The sequence below is a fragment of the Hemiscyllium ocellatum genome, chromosome 22, assembly GCF_020745735.1.
Source record: "Hemiscyllium ocellatum isolate sHemOce1 chromosome 22, sHemOce1.pat.X.cur, whole genome shotgun sequence".
Classification (NCBI taxonomy): Eukaryota; Metazoa; Chordata; class Chondrichthyes; order Orectolobiformes; family Hemiscylliidae; genus Hemiscyllium; species Hemiscyllium ocellatum.
The window spans coordinates 18,955,203-18,974,427 of record NC_083422.1 but is presented as its reverse complement, the minus strand read 5'-3'; the positions used below and the strand labels follow the sequence as shown (position 1 = coordinate 18,974,427).

The following is a 19,225-nucleotide window of genomic DNA, read 5'->3' as shown; positions in this document are numbered from 1 at the left end:
AATAATTTATGTTTGCCTGAACTGCATAGATTACATGAATCTAAATTGTCCATAGTGTTCACGGATATGTAAGTTAGGTGCATTAGTCAGGATTTAGATCAGAGTGGTGCTGGAAAAGCACAGCAGGTCAGGCAGCATCCAAGGACCAGTAAAAGCAGGAATACCTTATGAAGGGCTTTTGCCCGAAACGTCGATTTTCCTGCTCCTCGGATGCTGCCTGACCTGCTGTGTTTTTCCAGCACCACTCTAATCTAAACTCTGGTTTCCAGCATCTGCAGTCATTGTTTTTACCCTTTTGCATTAGTCAGGAGTAAATACAGGATGCCTGGGAAGGGGAATGGTTCTGGGTGGGTTACTCTTTGGAGGGTCAGTGTGGACTTGTTGGGCTGAAGGGCCTGTTTCTACACTGTAGGGATTCTATATCTAAACACTCTATGAAAATCATGCTGTTATGGTGTGTTGCTTTCAGGAATTCGAAACCTTTCCATTTGTCGTCATGGAGCTAGCTGCCTGGTAGATTGACATTTGAACAGCATCAAAGACCTTGACAGAATGAGCAAAGCCCTCTGAGAAACACCTGGATATATGTTTGGCATGTTATCCACCCAGACCAGTGAGAACTAATGTTCCTCCCACAGACATCAGTTATAAATGATGTGATAGCAAATAATTTCACAACTTGTTAGAATTTCCACAGTGACTTATGTCCACTGCCAGCGAACAGATAAACCAAAATAAAAGACACATAGGTTGAAAGCTGGAAGAGTAAATTAAAGCTGCACTGATGTTGACTTACACAATATTTTGTTTGGTTTTTTTGAGTTGATCTAATTTGCTCTTATTATTTGCATTGTGGTTGATTTAACTCTTTGCAGGAACAAATGTTTTATAAACATTTTCCTAATATGGTATCAACCTGAGTACATGCCACATTCTTACTGAGATATTAAAGAGTGAAACTAATCAATTATTGAGCTTTAAAAACTTGCAAAACTAAAGCAAAAACATAAATTAGGTCTCTAACCATCTCTGCTGTAAAAATACAGTTCTAGCTATTGTAAGTGTGTTATAAGATGAACCACATAACAAGTATTACCTGGTAACTATTTCAGATCAGTTGAGTTTTGCTGTGTTGAGATTAAACATAAGAAATCTGATCAAAGTCCATTCAAAAGACAGCCCCAGTAATGTTGTCATGCTTTAAAAATGAATAATCCTCCTGTTGGTTGTGGTTCACTGTGTTAATACATCTTTCACAACTTACTGTATTTCCCACCACCTCTGACAGAACATTCTCTGCCAGCTCATGATTACATCAAAAAAAAGGCCAGCCTGGAAGCCCTCTTGTGGTCAAAATGATAAACCTCCCAAATCCGAAAATACCAAATAACCTTTTGAAAAACCTTCCTTGGACATTGTTACAGAGACGATGAGGTCCGAAGCTGTTTCCCCAACAAGTTCACATGCCATTATCATAGAAGGTAGCACTTAAAACCAGGGGCTGGATCAGAATTCATGGGCCCAGGTGGTGTTCCTCTGCCCCACCCCAAACCCCAGCACAGCGGGTACCTTGGAGCCCTGTGCAGTTGGTTAATGTGCCCTGATCTACCTCTCTGTCCTGGATCCCACCTAAAGCACTTCAATATTAACCCTTTTAGACTCTGAGTTCAGAGCAGGGTACGGACAGTATTATAATGGCTGTTGGGGAGACCATGTTGAAGGGCTCCATCTGGAGTCAACAACATTGTTGGCATCTCTCAAATTGCTGTCTGTTGCAAAGGGAGGTCCCTGAGCATCTGTATATCAAGAGAGTTACATACATTTCATTGTCTCTTGGCAGAGGGAAATATGGAATTTGGAGATTAGCAACATTTTGGGATATTATTCAATGGTTCCAACTGATATGAGGAAGACAAAGGACTGGTCTCCATTACTAGGTTTACCTTTAGCCTTAATCTCACTGATTTAGCTCAACGAAATCCACATGGTGGCATCAAAACAAAAATCAGTTGTTTTATTTGCTCATTTATCACTGCAGATCATAGAACCAATAGAAGATTTTCAAATCATTTCAAAAGACATTTGGAGATAGGGAATGTTAATAAAACGAGAAATCAATAGCTACCAAGGATATATAAAAACAACAAATCAAATATGAATAGTGTGCAAAATCTGGCAATAAAATAAAGTAGAAAGGAAATGAATCAAATTACTCCTCAGGCTGGTTAAAAATCTCTAAGATTGACATGCTAGATTTCTCATTACAATGAGGATGATAACCTGAAATAGTGCATAGGCAAAGATGCTAAAAGTAGAATATTTATAAAGTCAACTGATGCAACAGCTTTTGAAATAATTTAAGTACCACCTTCTCTGTAACTATGTACCTGAGCGATGGTTTTATGCAGGGTCCATGAACAGTCGCCGTTCATAGAAAAATCAAAGCCTGGAGGCAGCAGCCCTGATTACTAAAAATAAAACCAAGAACTGTGGATGCTCAAGATCTGAAACAGAAACAGAAAGTGCTGGAGAAACTCAGCAGGTCTGTGGGAAGAAAGCAGACACAATGTTTTGTGTATGGTGACTCTTCATCAGAACTGATAGCGGTGAGGAAAACATGACATTTCTGTTGAAGATCAAGTTGGTGGCGGGGAAGAGGAAGAGAAGAAGTGAGTGACAGGTGAAGATGGAGGCGTAGGAGAGAGAAAAATGAAAGGAGTAGGTGCACAAGGGGAATATTGATGGTCTAGAAGAAGCTGAATAAGTGATGATGAGAGCTGGGAATAGGAGAGAGGGAGCAGGCTGTGCTGAAAGCAACCCATGCAATGTGAGAATAGGCCTGAGAGTGGATGAGTTGAAAATGTGTTGCTGGAAAAGCGCAGCAGGTCAGGCAGCATCCAAGGAGCAGGAGATTCGACGTTTCGGGCATAAGCCCTTGCTCCTTGGATGCTGCCTGGCCTGCTGCGCTTTTCCAGCAACACATTTTCAGCTCTGATCTCCAGTATCTGCAGTCCTCACTTTCTCCTGAGAGTGGATGACAATGGGTGACTGCTGGAAGATCCCATATCATAACAGGAGTGGGGCAGGGTAAAAAACATTGAGGAATGGAATCAGGCTCTAAGGTTATTTAACTTATATTGGGTCCTAGTGGCTGCAGGGTCACCAAGTGGAAAATGAGATGTTGTTCTTTGAACTTGTGCTTAGGCTCACTGGAACACTGCAGCAGGCCTGTGACAAAAACATTGGCCAGGTAGGTCAGTGGTGTGCTGAGGTGCCAGGCAACTGGAAGCTCAGGGCGATTTTTACAGACAGAATGTAGGTACTCTGCAAAGTGGTCAGCGTTTCATTTCCCTGCTGTAGAGGTGACCACATTGTAAGCAGAGAGTACAGCAGACTGGATTGAGTGAAGTGCAAGTAAATCTCTGCTCCACTGTGAAGTTGTACCTGGGACCTCGGACAGTGAGGAAGGAGGAGGTAACCGGCTGGGTGTTACACCTTCTATGATCGCATGGTGAGGTGCCATGGGGCTGTGGGGAGGGGTTGGGAGTGGGGGAGGAGTGGACCAGGGTGTCCCGGAGGGAATGATCCCTGGGGAATGCTGACAAAGGAAAGAATGAACATCTGTATCTGGAGTTGTGACATCCTACTAAAGGTGCTTATACCTGCTGGAGATTTTTATACCATTCACACAACAGCCCAATAGCAACTATGAGCCCTTTGAACACCCTTAAATAGGAACAATAGCAAGACCAAAAAGACAAGTCCATGTCTTCGATAGATTAACTAAAGATCTGTATATATAGCTAGAAAATGTAATATGAAAAATGCTGGAAAATGTACAGCATGTCTTTATATCACATAATCTGTTTGAAATATTAAAGTGGTGACATTTTGTTTGTGGTTTTATGAACTCTGAAAGAAGTTTTGACTATAAATACAAGTTCAGTAGGAGTTAATTATCTATGTTTTAACGAGAATCTCCAAGTAAATGTGTAAGAGTAGGGGAAAGGATAATAATCTTTAATCAATATGATCAGTGGATTACTCCCCAGTTGTCAACATAATTTATGATTATTTCAGTCTTTACTTCCTCCTTGGGCGTCAGTATGAAAGCAACAGTCTAAGAGCTGACCCATTCAACATTATCCAATAAAAAATACATTGGGGCGGAGCTGATAACATTTATGAGTCCCTGAAGGGACGGCCTTTGATAAATGTTCTGTGTCGGTGGCTATCAGTTGAAAATGTTTAGATTCCGATGAAGGATGTGTTGAACAAGCAGCTCTTCTGAACTTAATTCAGGCCCAACCCGAAGAACTTTGACAACGTTGTACCAGGTACAACCCTGCGCATTGTACTGGTTAGCAGGTCAAGGATGGAACCTAACTTCTACACAGCACTCAGAGGCTACGGGGCGAACAGAACCTTTTTCGCCTATTTTTCTGAATTCAGGTCTTCTAACCATATTCTTATACCTACCATCGAGACAGTTGCCCTAGTGTTGGTTTTTCTGATCTCCTTGCTGACCAATGCCTGCATGATGGTGCTCATTGTAAGGGGCAAGAGACTCATCAATTTCCAGTGTCTGGTGCTGAATCTCTTCCTGGCAGACATAGCGTTTGTGGCTGTCATTCCAATCATCATTGTCGTTCGCTGGACTGGATCGTGGACTCTTGGAGCTTATACGTGTCGCTCCCTTTTGTATGTCATGGCCACAAGTGGTGAGGTGGCCATTATCACTGTGGCTGCCATTAGCATTGAGCGATCAATCTCCATTCTCAATCTGCGATTGAAAGCTCCGCTGCATTGCAAGTTGGTGATGGCAGTTATACTAACGATTTGGCTGTTTTCTGCCATCACATCTCTGCCCCTCTGCATATATTTTCACGTGATGACCATTCAGTTTAAAGACCAGGTAAGACCAGTCTAATGGAACACAAAGCAGAATTTAATAGTGGATTTCTGTCATATTCATTCCCATTGAATTTTCAGCATGTTTCTGGATCAACCCTGGAACATTTACCATTGTTGCAGGAGTATTGTGCCTGGGTAGCAAATGGATTGATTAGCCCTTTGGTCGGACAGGTCATGTTGAAAAGCTTTTATTTCCTGAAGCAAAAGCTGAACGTTGATATCGCATCTGTGTAAGGATTAGGGTTGATTTTCGACATTAAATGCTCCTAATGTGTAAATAGTTAAGTCACACATCACTCACCCCCACCCGAGAACTCATACCTCACTCCCCCATCCCAGAACTCATACCCTCACTCCCCCCACTACAAAACTCACACCCTCACTCCCCCACCCCAAAACTCACACCCTCATTCCCCCTCCACCCCAGAACTCACACCCTCACTCCCTCCACCCCAAAACTCACACCCTCACTCCCCCTCCACCCCAGAATTCATACCCTCACTCCCCTGACTCCAGAACTCATACCCTCACTCCCCACAACCCAAAAGTCACACTCTCATTCCCCCCCACCCCAGAACTCATACCTCACTCCCCCACCCCAGAACTCACACCCTCATTCCCCCCACCCCAGAACTTGCACCCTCACTCCCCCCACACCAAAACACACAGCCTCACTCCCCCCACCCCAAACCCACAGTCTCACTCCCCCCCACCCCAAAATTCACACCCTCACTCTCCCCCACCCCAGAACTCACACCCTCACTCCCGCCGCCCCAGAACTCACACCCTCACTCCCACCGCCACAGAACTCACACACTCACTCCCCCAGCCCCAGAACTCACAGCCTCACTCCCCCCACTCCAGGACTCACACCCTCACTACCCCCCACCCCAGAACTCACACACTCACTCCCCAGCCCAGAACTCACAGCCTCACTCCACCCCACCCCAGAAATCATACCCTCACTCCCCCCGCCCCAGAACTCACACCCTCACTCCCCACCCCGCTCCAGAACTCACACCCTCACTCCCAAAGCCACAGAACTCACACACTCACTCCCCCAGCCACAAAACTCACACCCTCACTCCCCCCGCTCCAGAACTCACACCCTCACTCCCCCCCCACTCCAGAACTCACAGCCTCACTCCGTCCTGCCCCAAAACTCACACCCTCACTCCTCCCACCCCAGAACTCACACCCTCACTTCCCCCCACCCGAGAACTCACACAGTCACTCCCTCCCAGCCCAGAACTCACACCCTCAATCACTCCACCCCAGAACTCACACCCTCTCTCCCCCACCCCAGAACTCACATCCTCTCTCCCCCACCCCAGAACTCACATCCTCACTCCCCCCACCTCAGAACTCACACCCTCACTTCCTCCCGCCCCAGAACTCACACCCTCACTCCCCCCACCCCAGAACTCACACCCTCAATACTACCGCCCCAGAACTCACACCCTCACTCCCCCCACCCCAGAACACACACCCTAACTACCCCCACCCCAGAACTCACACCCTCACTCCCCCATCCCAGAACTCACACCCTCACTCCCCCCATCCCAGAACTCAGACCCTCACTTGCTCCCGCCCCAGAACTCACACCCTCACTCCCCCACCCCACAATTCACATCCTGACTCCCCCCCCCGGCCCAGAATTCACACCCTCACTCCCCCCCACCACAGAACTCACACCCTCCCTCCCCCCACTCCAGAACTCACATCCTCAGTTCCCCCCACCCCAGGACTCACACCCTCACTCCCCTCACCCCAGAACCCACACCCTCACTCCCCCCACCCTAGAACTCACACCCTAACCCCCTCAACCCCAGAACTCATAATCTCACTCCCCCCCATCCAGAACTCACAGCTTCACTCCCACCACCCCAGAGCACAGACCCTCACTCCCCCACCCCAAAGCTCACACCCTCACTCCCCCACATCCCAGAACTCACACCCTGACTCCCCCCACCCCAGAGCTCACACCCTCACTCTCCCCACCCCAGAACTCACACCCTCACCCCCCAACCCCAGAACCCATAGCCTCACGCCCCCCCACCCCAGAACACGCAGCCTCACTCTCCCCCCCAAACTCACAGCCTCACTCCACCCATCCCAGTACTCACACCCTCACACCTCCACCTCAGTACTCACAGCCTCACTCCCCCCTCTCCAGATCTCACACCCTCACTCGCCTCACTCCAGAACTCACACCGTCTCTCCCCCCACCCTGAACTCTGCCTCACTTCCTCCCACCCCAGAACTGACCCCCTCACTCCCCCACCCCAGAACTCACACCCTCACTCCCCCCACTACAGAACTCACACCCTCACTCCCCCCACCCCAGAACGCACACCCTCACTCCCTCCACCCCAGAACCCATGCCCTCACTCCCCCTGCCCCAGAACTCACACCCTCACTCCCCCCTGCCCCAGTGCTCACACCGTCACTCTCCCACCCCAGAACTCACACCCTTACTCCCCCCACCACAGAACTCAAGGCATCACTCTCCCCCACCCCAGAACTCACACCCTCACTCCCTCCTATTCCAGAACTCACACCCTCACTTCCTCCCGCCCCAGAACTCACACCCTCACTCCCCCCACCCCAGAACTCACACCCTCAATACTACCGCCCCAGAACTCACACCCTCACTCCCCCCACCCCAGAACACACACCCTAACTACCCCCACCCCAGAACTCACACCCTCACTCCCCCATCCCAGAACTCACACCCTCACTCCCCCCATCCCAGAACTCAGACCCTCACTTGCTCCCGCCCCAGAACTCACACCCTCACTCCCCCACCCCACAATTCACATCCTGACTCCCCCCCCCGGCCCAGAATTCACACCCTCACTCCCCCCCACCACAGAACTCACACCCTCCCTCCCCCCACTCCAGAACTCACATCCTCAGTTCCCCCCACCCCAGGACTCACACCCTCACTCCCCTCACCCCAGAAACCACACCCTCACTCCCCCCACCCTAGAACTCACACCCTAACCCCCTCAACCCCAGAACTCATAATCTCACTCCCCCCCATCCAGAACTCACAGCTTCACTCCCACCACCCCAGAGCACAGACCCTCACTCCCCCACCCCAAAGCTCACACCCTCACTCCCCCACATCCCAGAACTCACACCCTTACTCCCCCCACCACAGAACTCAAGGCATCACTCTCCCCCACCCCAGAACTCACACCCTCACTCCCTCCTATTCCAGAACTCACACCCTCACTCCCCCTGCCCCAGGACTCACACCCTCACTCCCCCCGCCCTGACCTCACAGCCTCACTCCCCCCCCACACCAGGACTCACACCCTCACTCCCCCCGCCCTGACCTCACAGCCTCACTCCCCCCCCACACCAGGACTCACACCCTCACTCCCCTTGCCCTGACCTCACAGCCTCAGTCCCCCCGCCCCAGAACTCACACCCTCACTTCCCCCACACCCCGAACTCACAGCCTCACCCTACACCCCTGCCAGAACTGGCACCACCCATCCCCAATCCTGACACCACCCACCCTCCCTCCAGGACTCAACTGTAACATAGCTGCTTTGTGATATGTGTCTTTTAATGAGACAGTAATCCAACAATGAGCAATTATATCGACCTCATCGTCGCTTAGCAACAGGAGTAGGCCATTCAGCCCCTCAAGCCTGTTCCACCATTCAATGAGGTCACAGCTAATCAATAGCCTCACTCCATGTACCTGCCTTTGGCTCATGTCCTTGTAGATCCTTCACAGAGTAGTAAGGCCGTGTTTGATATGTAAAAAATTGCATTGATTCAGACCCTGTAACATGGCTTTGTTCACAATCCTTTGAAAAGGATTGAAACTTGGAAGTGGAGACACAGGGAGGTAATCATCGCTGCTTCTTGCTGAGTTGACAGAGTTTTCGATGTTAGCAGGAGAACTGCAGGACAGTAAAGCCATGTTTCCCAACTTGAAGATGGAGCATAGCAAGATGGCTTGACTCTCTTTATATGTTTAATGTGAAAATGTTGAAAGGACTGTTGGCCCTTCAGGAATACTGAAAGGTCGATGGGCGGAGCTTTCCGCCTGTGTTTAAATACACACTGACCTCTGCTCTGCCAAAATACAGACATTTGGTTCATTTGATTATATATAACTTATTGCTAGCACTGCTGTTACCAAGTTACAAAACAGTACACACAACCCAATGGGGTTATCAGTAACAGGGGTTTGATCCACTTCAGTCTACCTCAACAGCTAGCAAAGTAACTGTCCTGTGGTCAAACAGTACAAAAATAAACCCTTTGGTCCAACTCGTCCATGCTGATCAAGTTTCCCAAACCAAACCGGTTCCATTTGCATGCGTTTGGCCCATATTCCTTTAAACCTTCCCTATTCATGTACCTGCCCAAATATCTTCTAAATGTTAGAACTGTTCCTATGTCTATCACTTCCACTGTCAGTTCGCTCCACACACAAACCACCCACGGTGTGGAAACATTGCCCCTCAAGTCTCTTTTAAATCTTTCTCCTTTCAACTTAAAAATATGCCGCCAAGGTTTGAACTCCCCAAGCCTGGGGAAAAGACTTTCGCTATTTACCTTATCCATGCTCCTCAAGGTCACCACCCAACCTCCTACGCTCCAGTGAAAGAAGTCCCACCCTATCCAGCCTCTCCTTATAATGCAAACCCTCCAGTTTCCACAACATCCTTGTAAATCGATTCTGAATCCTCTCCAATTTAATAACATCCTTCCTGTAGCAAGGTGGCCACAACTGTACACAGTACTCCGAAAGTGGCCTCACTAATGTCAAGTAAATTTCAACATGACATCCCAGCTCCTTTACTCAATGGCCTGAGCAATGACGGCAAGCCTACCAAATGCTCCCCCTCCCACTCTGCCGAAGACATGCAGGTCCTGGGCCTCCTTCACCGCCACTCCCTCACCACCCGACGCCTGGAAGAAGAACGCTTCAACTTCCACCTCAGAGCACTTCAACTCCAGGGCATCAATGTGGACTTCACCAGTTTCCTCATTTCCCCTCCCCCCACCTTACCCCAGTTCCAACCTTGCAGCTCAGCATCATGCTCATGACCTGTCCCACCTGTCAATCATCCTTCCTACCTATCCGCCTATCCGCTCCACCCTCACCTTCATCCCCCTGCATTTACTCTGAGCTACCTTCTCCCCAGCCCCACCCCCCCACCCCATTTATCTCTCCACCCTGGAGGCTCTCTGCCTCATTCCTGATGAAGGGCTTTTGCCCGAAACATCGATTTTCCTGCTCCTCAGATGCTGTCTGACCTGCTGTGTTTTTCCAGCACCACTCTAATCTAGATCTTAATCACCCTGTCTACCTGTGATGCAATCTTCAAAGAATTGGGCTGAAGGGCCTGTTCCCACACTGTAAGTAATCTAATCTAATCTAATCTAATGAATTACATATCTGAGCCCAATGGCCTCTCTCTTTGACAACACTACCAGGGCCCTACCATTAACTGTATAAGTCCTACCCTTGTTTATTTTATCAAAATACAATACCTTACATTTATCCAAACTAAACTCCATTTGCCACTCCTCAGCACATTGGCCCAATGATTCACGATTCCTTTATAATCTTAGATAACATTATTCACTGTTGACCATACCATTGATTTTGGTGTTATCTGCAAACTTATTAACCATGCCTCCTAAATTAACATCCAAATCATTTACATAAATGACAAACAACAGTGGTTCCATTTTGATGGAACAATTCTTGAATTTACGTGCTTTATACAGAATAGCTATATAATTAAAGATTTTGAATCTGATGTTTTAGTATCACACACACTTGCCTAAAGATTCACACTTAACGCCTAAACCTTCAGATTGTTTTGAAGGATAAAAATAGGCCAAATAATCTTTATCATATTAGCTATTTTCACTGCTGCAAACCTTTCATAGTTTGAGTGTGAAGAGATAAAAAGATCAGTCTATTCATTGGCCAAAGAGCAAAACTAAAAGCCTGCAAAACAAAACAAAGCAAGAAATGATTGCATTTCCAAATGTTGCCATTTACAATTGGGAAGTATCATAAAAGGTAGTGATTAGGCTGTTGAAAGTTTTCTTCGCCATTTTGAAGTGGCCATATTGTGTCCCATTGTCTGAGGTTTCTCATCTCATTGATAAGGACTGTAGTGGTGACACGGAGAGTTATTCATTGCAGCTTGCTAATAAGTTCACTCTGTACTCAGTTAGTAAATCTAATTAAGATACTGCTGATTGGAAACATCTTTCAGATGCATTGCTCTGCTGGTGAGTTTCAGGCAAGAATTGCAAATTCAGCCATGAAGGGGGAGAAATAGCCAGGCAAAAATTGAAACAAAGGTTTATGTTGAGTGAGGGGGAATTAATAAGGAATAGAAAAAGCTGTTCACTTTTAAGTAAATGCATTGTAGAAGATAAGACAAAAATATACTTTACAATATAAGAATATAATTTGTGAAGGAACAGCTAAATGTGATTGGCTTCTTAATTATATTTTATAAAATATTAGGTAAACAGTGCTTCAGATGGGCAGTGTCCCACCTCTGAACTCGAAGCTATGAGTTGAAGTCCCATTTGACGGTCAACAAGTCATAAACTGGCCAAAAGAGTTGAGTGACAGCTGGTAAATCCTTCCAATACATATCAATGTCAGGTGGTAAGAACAGGAGAGGTTCCTTGTTAGCAATGTGAAGGAAAGCATCTTGGAGCCTCATCCATAGGCAACAACATGTGTGTGTAGGTGTGTGCTGCCACAGCGATTTAAGGTCCTTGTAGGGTTGAGTGGTTCGTTAGGCTGGATGAGTGCAGATTAAATTGGTGCCAACATCACTGGGGTCAGACCCTGTTCTGCTGGGGTGGGTTTGGGACTTAGCTTACCCATGTTGGAGGCCCTGGGTCAGACTTGCCTTCAAGTGGAGAACTCAAGGAATGTTGCATATGTCTAATGGTAATATTTTATATTTCATAAGTTACACAATGTTTCAATAGATTGACTTCATTCCAACAAGAGTCAGTCTTGTATCCTTCTCCATCTTAAAGCTCATCATTCTGATAGTGGAATCAACCCATATTTCAAGCAATGCATTTTTTTGATGTTCAAACAGGAATATCAGATTTGCACTCTGGTGTGGCCCAATACAGTGCATGAAATCAGCTGGGATGTGATCTATGGCCTATTGATCTTCATCATTCCAGGGTTAATCATTGTCATCAGCTACACAAAGATATTAAAGGTACCTGCTATTTATTTAACTGTCCTAATGTCATCTTTTAGATAATTGTTAGACATCTGAGATTTCTGTTGTAACACTGGTTCATTTTAATGACTGTCGGTTCCAACGTTGAATTTTTTTCATGAGCGTGAAAGAAATATAATTACACCGGACCTTAGAATTCAGTGGTGTAGTAGTCACATTACATGAGGTGATAAAGTCATTGCGGTAATTCCTAGTTTTCCATCAGGCCCAAACAAATGCTGAGCTTTCTGCATCCCGCTCCCCGCAAAAAAAGGTTTGTATTTCCATTGCTACCGCAACAAATTGGCCAAAGGGGGAAAAATGGTAAAACATCAACATTAATGGTTCTTTACTTAAATCTGCATTAATTGGAATAAATAAATAAATAAATAAATGACCCATCTAGAAGGTAATGGGTACGATCTGATAGATGTTACGGAAAAAATGATGTTAAAGAACCTATCGCATTTCCAACGCCCCTCCCCCAACTCCCTCCTCCCTACCTTTTATCTTAGCCTGCTTGGCACACCCTCCTCATTCCTGAAGAAGGGCTCATGCCCGAAACGTCGATTCTCCTGTTCCTTGGATGCTGCCTGACCTGCTGCGCTTTTCCAGCAACACATTTTCAGCTTTAAAGAAGTCCAATACAGGAACTAAATATTCGAGAGTATGTGACTTTTGGAAAGGACAGGGTGGTGGAGTAGTACAAAATGAAATCATTACAAATAACAAGGAATGATCTAGGATTAATGACAGAGAATCCATACCAATGGAGGAAAGAAATAGCGAGGAGAAAGGGCTGGTGGGAGAAGTCCGTCGGCCCTCTAACTGGAGCTGTTCTGTAGGACAGAAAATAAATCAAGACACAAGAGAACATGTAAAAAGAGAAGTACGTCAAACGTTTGTGACTTTAAACTTCGTGTGGTTTGGGAAAATCAAATTGGCAAAGGTAGACATGAAGAGGAATTCATCGAGTATATTCGAGACAGTTTCCTGGAACAATATCTTATAAATCCAACAAAGAAACAGGTTCTTTTGGCTCTGGCAATTTGTAATGAGGCTGGGTTAATCAATGAGGTAAAAACAATGACTGCAGATGCTGGAAACCAGATTCTGGATTAGTGGTGCTGGAAGAGCACAGCAGTTCAGGCAGCATCCGAACTGATCTGAAGAGTAACAACCACAACATGGAAGAATGTAGCATTCCAAAGGGAATTACAGAGGGAAGAGGGCAGAGTTGGCTGGAGTGGACAGGGAAAGAGGTTTGGCAGAAAAGACAGGTGTGGAACAATGGCAGACATTAAAGAAAATTATTCATGAGTCGCCAAAAACCTATCCCAGTGAGGAAAAAGGAAGGGGATAAACCAACCATGTTTTAATCAAGGAAGTTAAGAATAATGTGAAATTGAAAGAAAACATACAATGTACCAATATTAAAGATAAATCAGAGGATTGGGCAAGTTTTAAAATTCAATACAAGGTAATCAAAACATTAACAAAGAAGGAGAAAAAAAAACTGAGGGCAAACTAGCAATTAATATAAAAATGGACAGTCAGAGTTTTTTAAAAACATATTAACAAAAGAGAGGACAAAAGAAACATAATCCCCTGAGATAATTAAACGGGGGATAGAATAATAGGGAGCCAGGAAAGGAATTAAATGGACACTTTACTTTGACTTCACCTGACGAAGGAGCCACACTCCAAAATCCTGTGATTTCAAATGAACCTGTTGGACTATAATCTGGTGTCATGTCATTTCTGATCTGGCCCACCCCAGTCCAAGACCAGCAGCTTCACATCATAATTAATGGAAGACAGAGATTTGGGATAAAAGGGGCATTTTCAGGTGACAACCTAAAGTTGAACAGGGATCAGTGCTGGGGCCACAATTATTTACAAAATATATTCATGACTTGGATGAGGAAAGTGAATGTATTATTGTCAAGTTTGTGGTTGACATAAAAATACATAGGAAGGCAAGTACTATGGGTGACACCAATAGCCTACAGAGGGACCTAGACAGGTTAAGTGAGTGAGCAAGAATTGGCACTTGATATACAATGTGACAGAAGGTGAGATTATGCAATTTGACATGAACAGTTGAATGCTGTTACAATGGAGGAACTGCAGAAAATGACAGCTCAAAGTGCTCTGGGGGCTATTGTGCATTAATCCCAAAATACTAGCTTCCAAGTTTGGCGTGTAGTAGGGAAAGCAAATAGACTGTTGGCCCTTACTTCAAAGGAAATGGATTATGAAAATGGGGAGGTCTAAACGAATACAAGGCTTTAGGCAGACCACAGCTGGAATTTGCGAACAGTTTTGGTCCCCTAAGTAAGGATTTGGTGGCAGTAGAGAATGTTCACTAAGTTGATTCCAGGTATGGAGGGTGTTTGTCATGAGTAGAGGCTGAATAAATGGGCTTGTGCTCATTGGGGTAAAGACGAATGAGGGAGGGCCTTATTGAATTGTATTTGGTTCTTAATTGGGATAGATGTGGAGAAGTTGTTTCCCCCTGCAGGGGAGAGTCTATGTCCAGAGGGCATAACCTCAGAGTCAGGGGTTGCTTATTGATTGCCCAGAGATGAGGAGACTTTTTTTAATGTCAGAGGCTAGTCAATCTGTGTAGTTCTTTACTGCAGGGGGCTGGAGACGCTTGTTTGTTAAGTAGATTAAAGGCAGAGATGGATAGATTTTTAATCAGGAAGGGAATCAAGGGTTACAGGGATAAGGCAGGAAAGTAGAGTTGAGGATTATCACATCAGTCATGATTTCATTGAATGGCAGAGCAGGCATAATGGGCTGAATGGACTGCTGCATTGTTGCACAGAGGCCTGGTTAGGCCTGACCTTGATACTCTTGCTATAGAGTGAGGGGAGGTAAGAGGAGGAAATTGCCAGACATTACACAACCTGAAGGCCTGACCATGTCTATGTACAGCACCAGCTCCTTTACAATGACTTCAGTCAGCCTCAGCAAATTGAAGTTCAGTCAGTTTATTCCACACTGGTAAATTCTTACTGGGATATAAATGAGGCCTCATGAAAGTGGTGATATTGCATTCTGCACTTTGGTTTCTCTGATACCAAGAGCACTCACTGAGCTTCCGAGAAAAGTGGATGTAATTTGCAAAATGAAAATAAGGTGGGACTGTTCAATATTACCTTATTTGCAAGATTGCGCATTGTAATCTTAGTGTAACTGTAATAATAGTATAGGTGATGGTAACACTATATGAATGAGAAGATAAGGATGGTGTTTGTAACTACCTGTTGGGTGTAAGACCTCATGCTAAACCTTTGACGGTGTAATTATATAATCTCTCCTACACCCAGATTACCAAAGCCACCAGGAAAAGGTTACAAGCCAGCAGGCTGTGCTCAGTTTACCAACAAGAAATCCGAGTTTCCAGGCAGGATTATTGGCTCTTCCGGACACTTCTGCTCCTCATGATTTCCTTCTTTATCATGTGGGCACCTGTATCTCTTGTCATCTTCTTGATTCTAGCACAGAACTTTAAGAAGGACCTGTTGTTAACCTCCACCTTGTTTTTCTGGATCTGCACATTTACACTCACCAACTCGGCTGTGAATCCTATCTTATACGGTGCCACTCAGTTCAAAGGTGAGTGGCGACAAATGCTTTGTTTCTGCCATTTGAAACACCGTGGCACAGCAGCACCAGAATGTACAGTCCCAAAAGTCAGAACTCAAGTGTCCCAGGCAGCACCATCTGTCATTTGCAATTAAATGACCGAAGAAAATATATAAAAGGAACTTCACGGAATAGAATACACGAATGGATCAAGGAGGACTCAGTTGGGAAAATTAGCATTATAAAAGTCACCCAGACCCCGACGATACAAAACTTTATTTGGTGCTTTACATTACTCAGTACCCTTGCTAAATCTGACATTAAAGAAAAAAAAATCAGAAAATGCTGGAGAAACTCAACATGTCTGACAGCATCTGTGGAGACAGAAACAAATGTAATGTTTTCAAGACCAAAGACTTCTTCAGAATGTTAACTCAGAATGAAACGTTAACTTTGTTTCTCTCTCCACAAATGCTGCCAGACCTGCGGAGTTTCTCTAGTATTTAGTTTTTATTTCTGATCTTGAGCATCAGCAGTTATGTTGCTCTTTGTGACACCTTAGCTGCACAATGAATACAAACGAATTAATGGCAGATCTGACAGTTTCCTAGTCAATAGATGTGGGAGCCCAGAATGACTTGGTGACAGAAGGTTACGTGGACTCCCAGCCCGATAGTCACATTGCGTAACTACAAATACACAAAGAGTGAGCTCTTTACTCACGTTCGTTTGTTGTTGTATAGTTGGCCTGACCCACAAAATTGACTCTTAGCAACAAAAACTGTAAGAACATTTATACACAAATGTTTAGCATAACTTTATTGGAAGAGCAATACATGACTGGAAATCCATTTGTATTTAAAATGAGAGCTTTGGAAAAATATATTCACAAGGTGCTGAAAGCTGGTCCTGATGTGGTACTGTAGACAGATGTTCACATCTATAACCTTTGGCCAAAGTGACAATAATCCGCTGAATCTAAGGACACTGCCCTGCAAATGAAGCAAAATACACAGTCAGATTCTATAACCATGTAGTCAGTAACTACTATCATGGACTTCAGTGGATTCTTCCAGTTAAGAGCGAATATTCCTTTCAACTAAAGATACAATAATTGAAAGCCAAGAAAATGCAAGAAAATAAAATAGTAAATCAAGGAACATTTAACAATGCAACTCGCGAACATTCCCGTATCATGGTGGCAGAAAAAAGTTTCTCCACAACACGAACAACATCAGGAAATGTCGGAGATGTACAACAGGTTCGGGAGCATCGACAGAGACAGAAATGATGTTAAGGCTTTGCAGCAATTCATCACTCTGAAATGTTGAACATTTTTCTCTATTTGGATACTGTACTTCCAACATTTGCTGGCATTATTTCCAATTTCCATCATCTGCAGTATTGTGCTTTTGTCTGTAAGACAGGCAGATTCACAACACCATCAGTGGGTGTAATTACAGCTTTACAATTTCTGTATCAATTTCCATGACAAATCTGGTCATAGGAATTTAGAAAAGAAGAAATGAGAAAATAAAGACTATTTATAGACAGGATGTGTAGCAATTGATTCCTACATTTCTTCAATTAAAGCGCTAGCCTTTTTTTAAAAAAAAGAGCAACTCTAAGGGAAACAGTGTCAAGCTAATCAGTTTTCCCATTGAATAAAGATATAAACTAGAGTTTGGTTCTATTGGGCTTTCTCATTAATGAAGTAAACATTATAAGATGATATTTGAACATCTATAGTACATTCCTAAATGAAATGTCGAAACACAAGGAGACAAAAATTTAAACCATTGGCAGAGGTTACTCTTAAACAAACTGACAGTGAGAATGGAAACATTGGGCTGGTGAACAGAATGCAGACTCAAGTCTTAGGGATAAAATTATTTAAGGATGTGGGCCACAGATAAAGAGATTGCAGAATGAGAGAGAGAGAGAGAGAGAGGGGGGGGAGGGAAAAAAAACAAGAAACAAGAGGACGAGCAAAAGACCAGCATGAATACTTAACAATAATAAACTCCTGAAGTGTCCAGTAGAATTAGTGAGAGAAACTGTTTTAGTTGAAGCTGTTATTAGATTGCTGGAGTGAGATTAGCTTGGGTGAGTTTTATTTTTGTACTTGCTGCCTGTGTGTTTATCCCTGTCAGGTTTTCAGTATGTTTTGAAGAAAGTTCTTTCTCTTTACTTACAGTCAGAATAAACAACATAATGAAATCAGTTAATTGCTGACAGCAATTCATTACTTAATTATCGCATTTTAAGATTATTGTGTCTGCTACATTTCAGAAGGACTGTGGCTGATGCCATTGAGACCCATTTTTGAGTAATATACGAGTGAATGTTGCACCTTTGCCTGGTTAGATATTCTCTGTTGTGTTAGTGATGTCAAAACAAAACAATATTGACCAAATCAAAGTGAGGAATCCTTATATCAACGTCTAATCTATTTGAAAATGACACCACAGCTTCCAGTTGTTACGTGTCAGATAGGACAATTTACATTTACATGCAAAATAATCAAAAATAAAGACAAGGAAGAACTTGGAATCTGAAATTTACAAATTATGACAACTGCACCTTAAATTTTCAAATTGTCACAATTAGCTGGATTTGTCCACGTAGACCTTATTTTTCAGATGGTTACACAGTACCCTTAAGGGCACAAACAAAATTAGCAGCTAAACCTCACCAGACTGGCCATAAGAGATATCACAGTGATGTATACAGCCTGTTCTGATAAAACATGATAGTTCCGTACCCATGCTATCACGTTATAAGCAAACCGCGTAATAGCCGCACCATTTAAACTAATGGGGCCGGCATCACATGATAGCCAACACAGGCACGGAAATTTTGCGTCCTATGTATAACAGTCTAAATTCTTCAATAGCATTAAAGTCAAATTGCATTGATGAAACATGCATTATAGCAGAACTGACTGTATGTTTAGCTCCCAAATGTCAGACTTTGGTGCATGTTATGCCATAATTTGAAGTCTCCTACGTAAAAGTGTGTGCCAGATTTGTAATTGCTCAATTTTAGTGCTGCTTTCATTAATTACCAAAATAACCACATTGAAACAGGATCAAATCAGCAAGTCCCTAATTATTTGAAGTGCAAACCAACATTTTAAAATTTGCACTTAGGGAATAGCTTCCAATAATTAATAAATTAATATTAATAACATAATTAATTAATTAATAATCAGGCTATAGTTAAGTGTGTTTTGAAAATAGTTTTGGTGACCACTTTGTTTATCTATTTGCCTGAGAATTACTGCATCAGATATTATATGTAATACAACAAATACATAAAAATATATAATTCAGAAGAAAACCACTTAACATGCCCATATATATATTTCATGCCATTGTAGAATTAGGCACATTTTGCCTCCTCCTCCTTCCCTTGCCAGGCCTATCTTTTTCCACTGTTGAAGTGGAGTTAGACCACAGATC

At 44.1% G+C, this 19,225-nt stretch overlaps 1 protein-coding gene across 1 annotated transcript; it reads left to right on the top strand.

Annotated features, from left to right (window-relative positions):
• The first annotated feature begins 4,375 nt into the window (after positions 1 to 4,375).
• Positions 4,376 to 15,916, top strand: LOC132826135 (free fatty acid receptor 4-like). The gene is made up of 3 exons (XM_060841782.1): positions 4,376 to 4,915; positions 12,033 to 12,161; positions 15,503 to 15,916. The coding sequence occupies exons 1-3, from the start codon at positions 4,376 to 4,378 to the stop codon at positions 15,914 to 15,916; spliced, it is 1,083 nt and encodes a 360-aa protein (XP_060697765.1).
• The last annotated feature ends 3,309 nt before the right edge of the window (positions 15,917 to 19,225 follow it).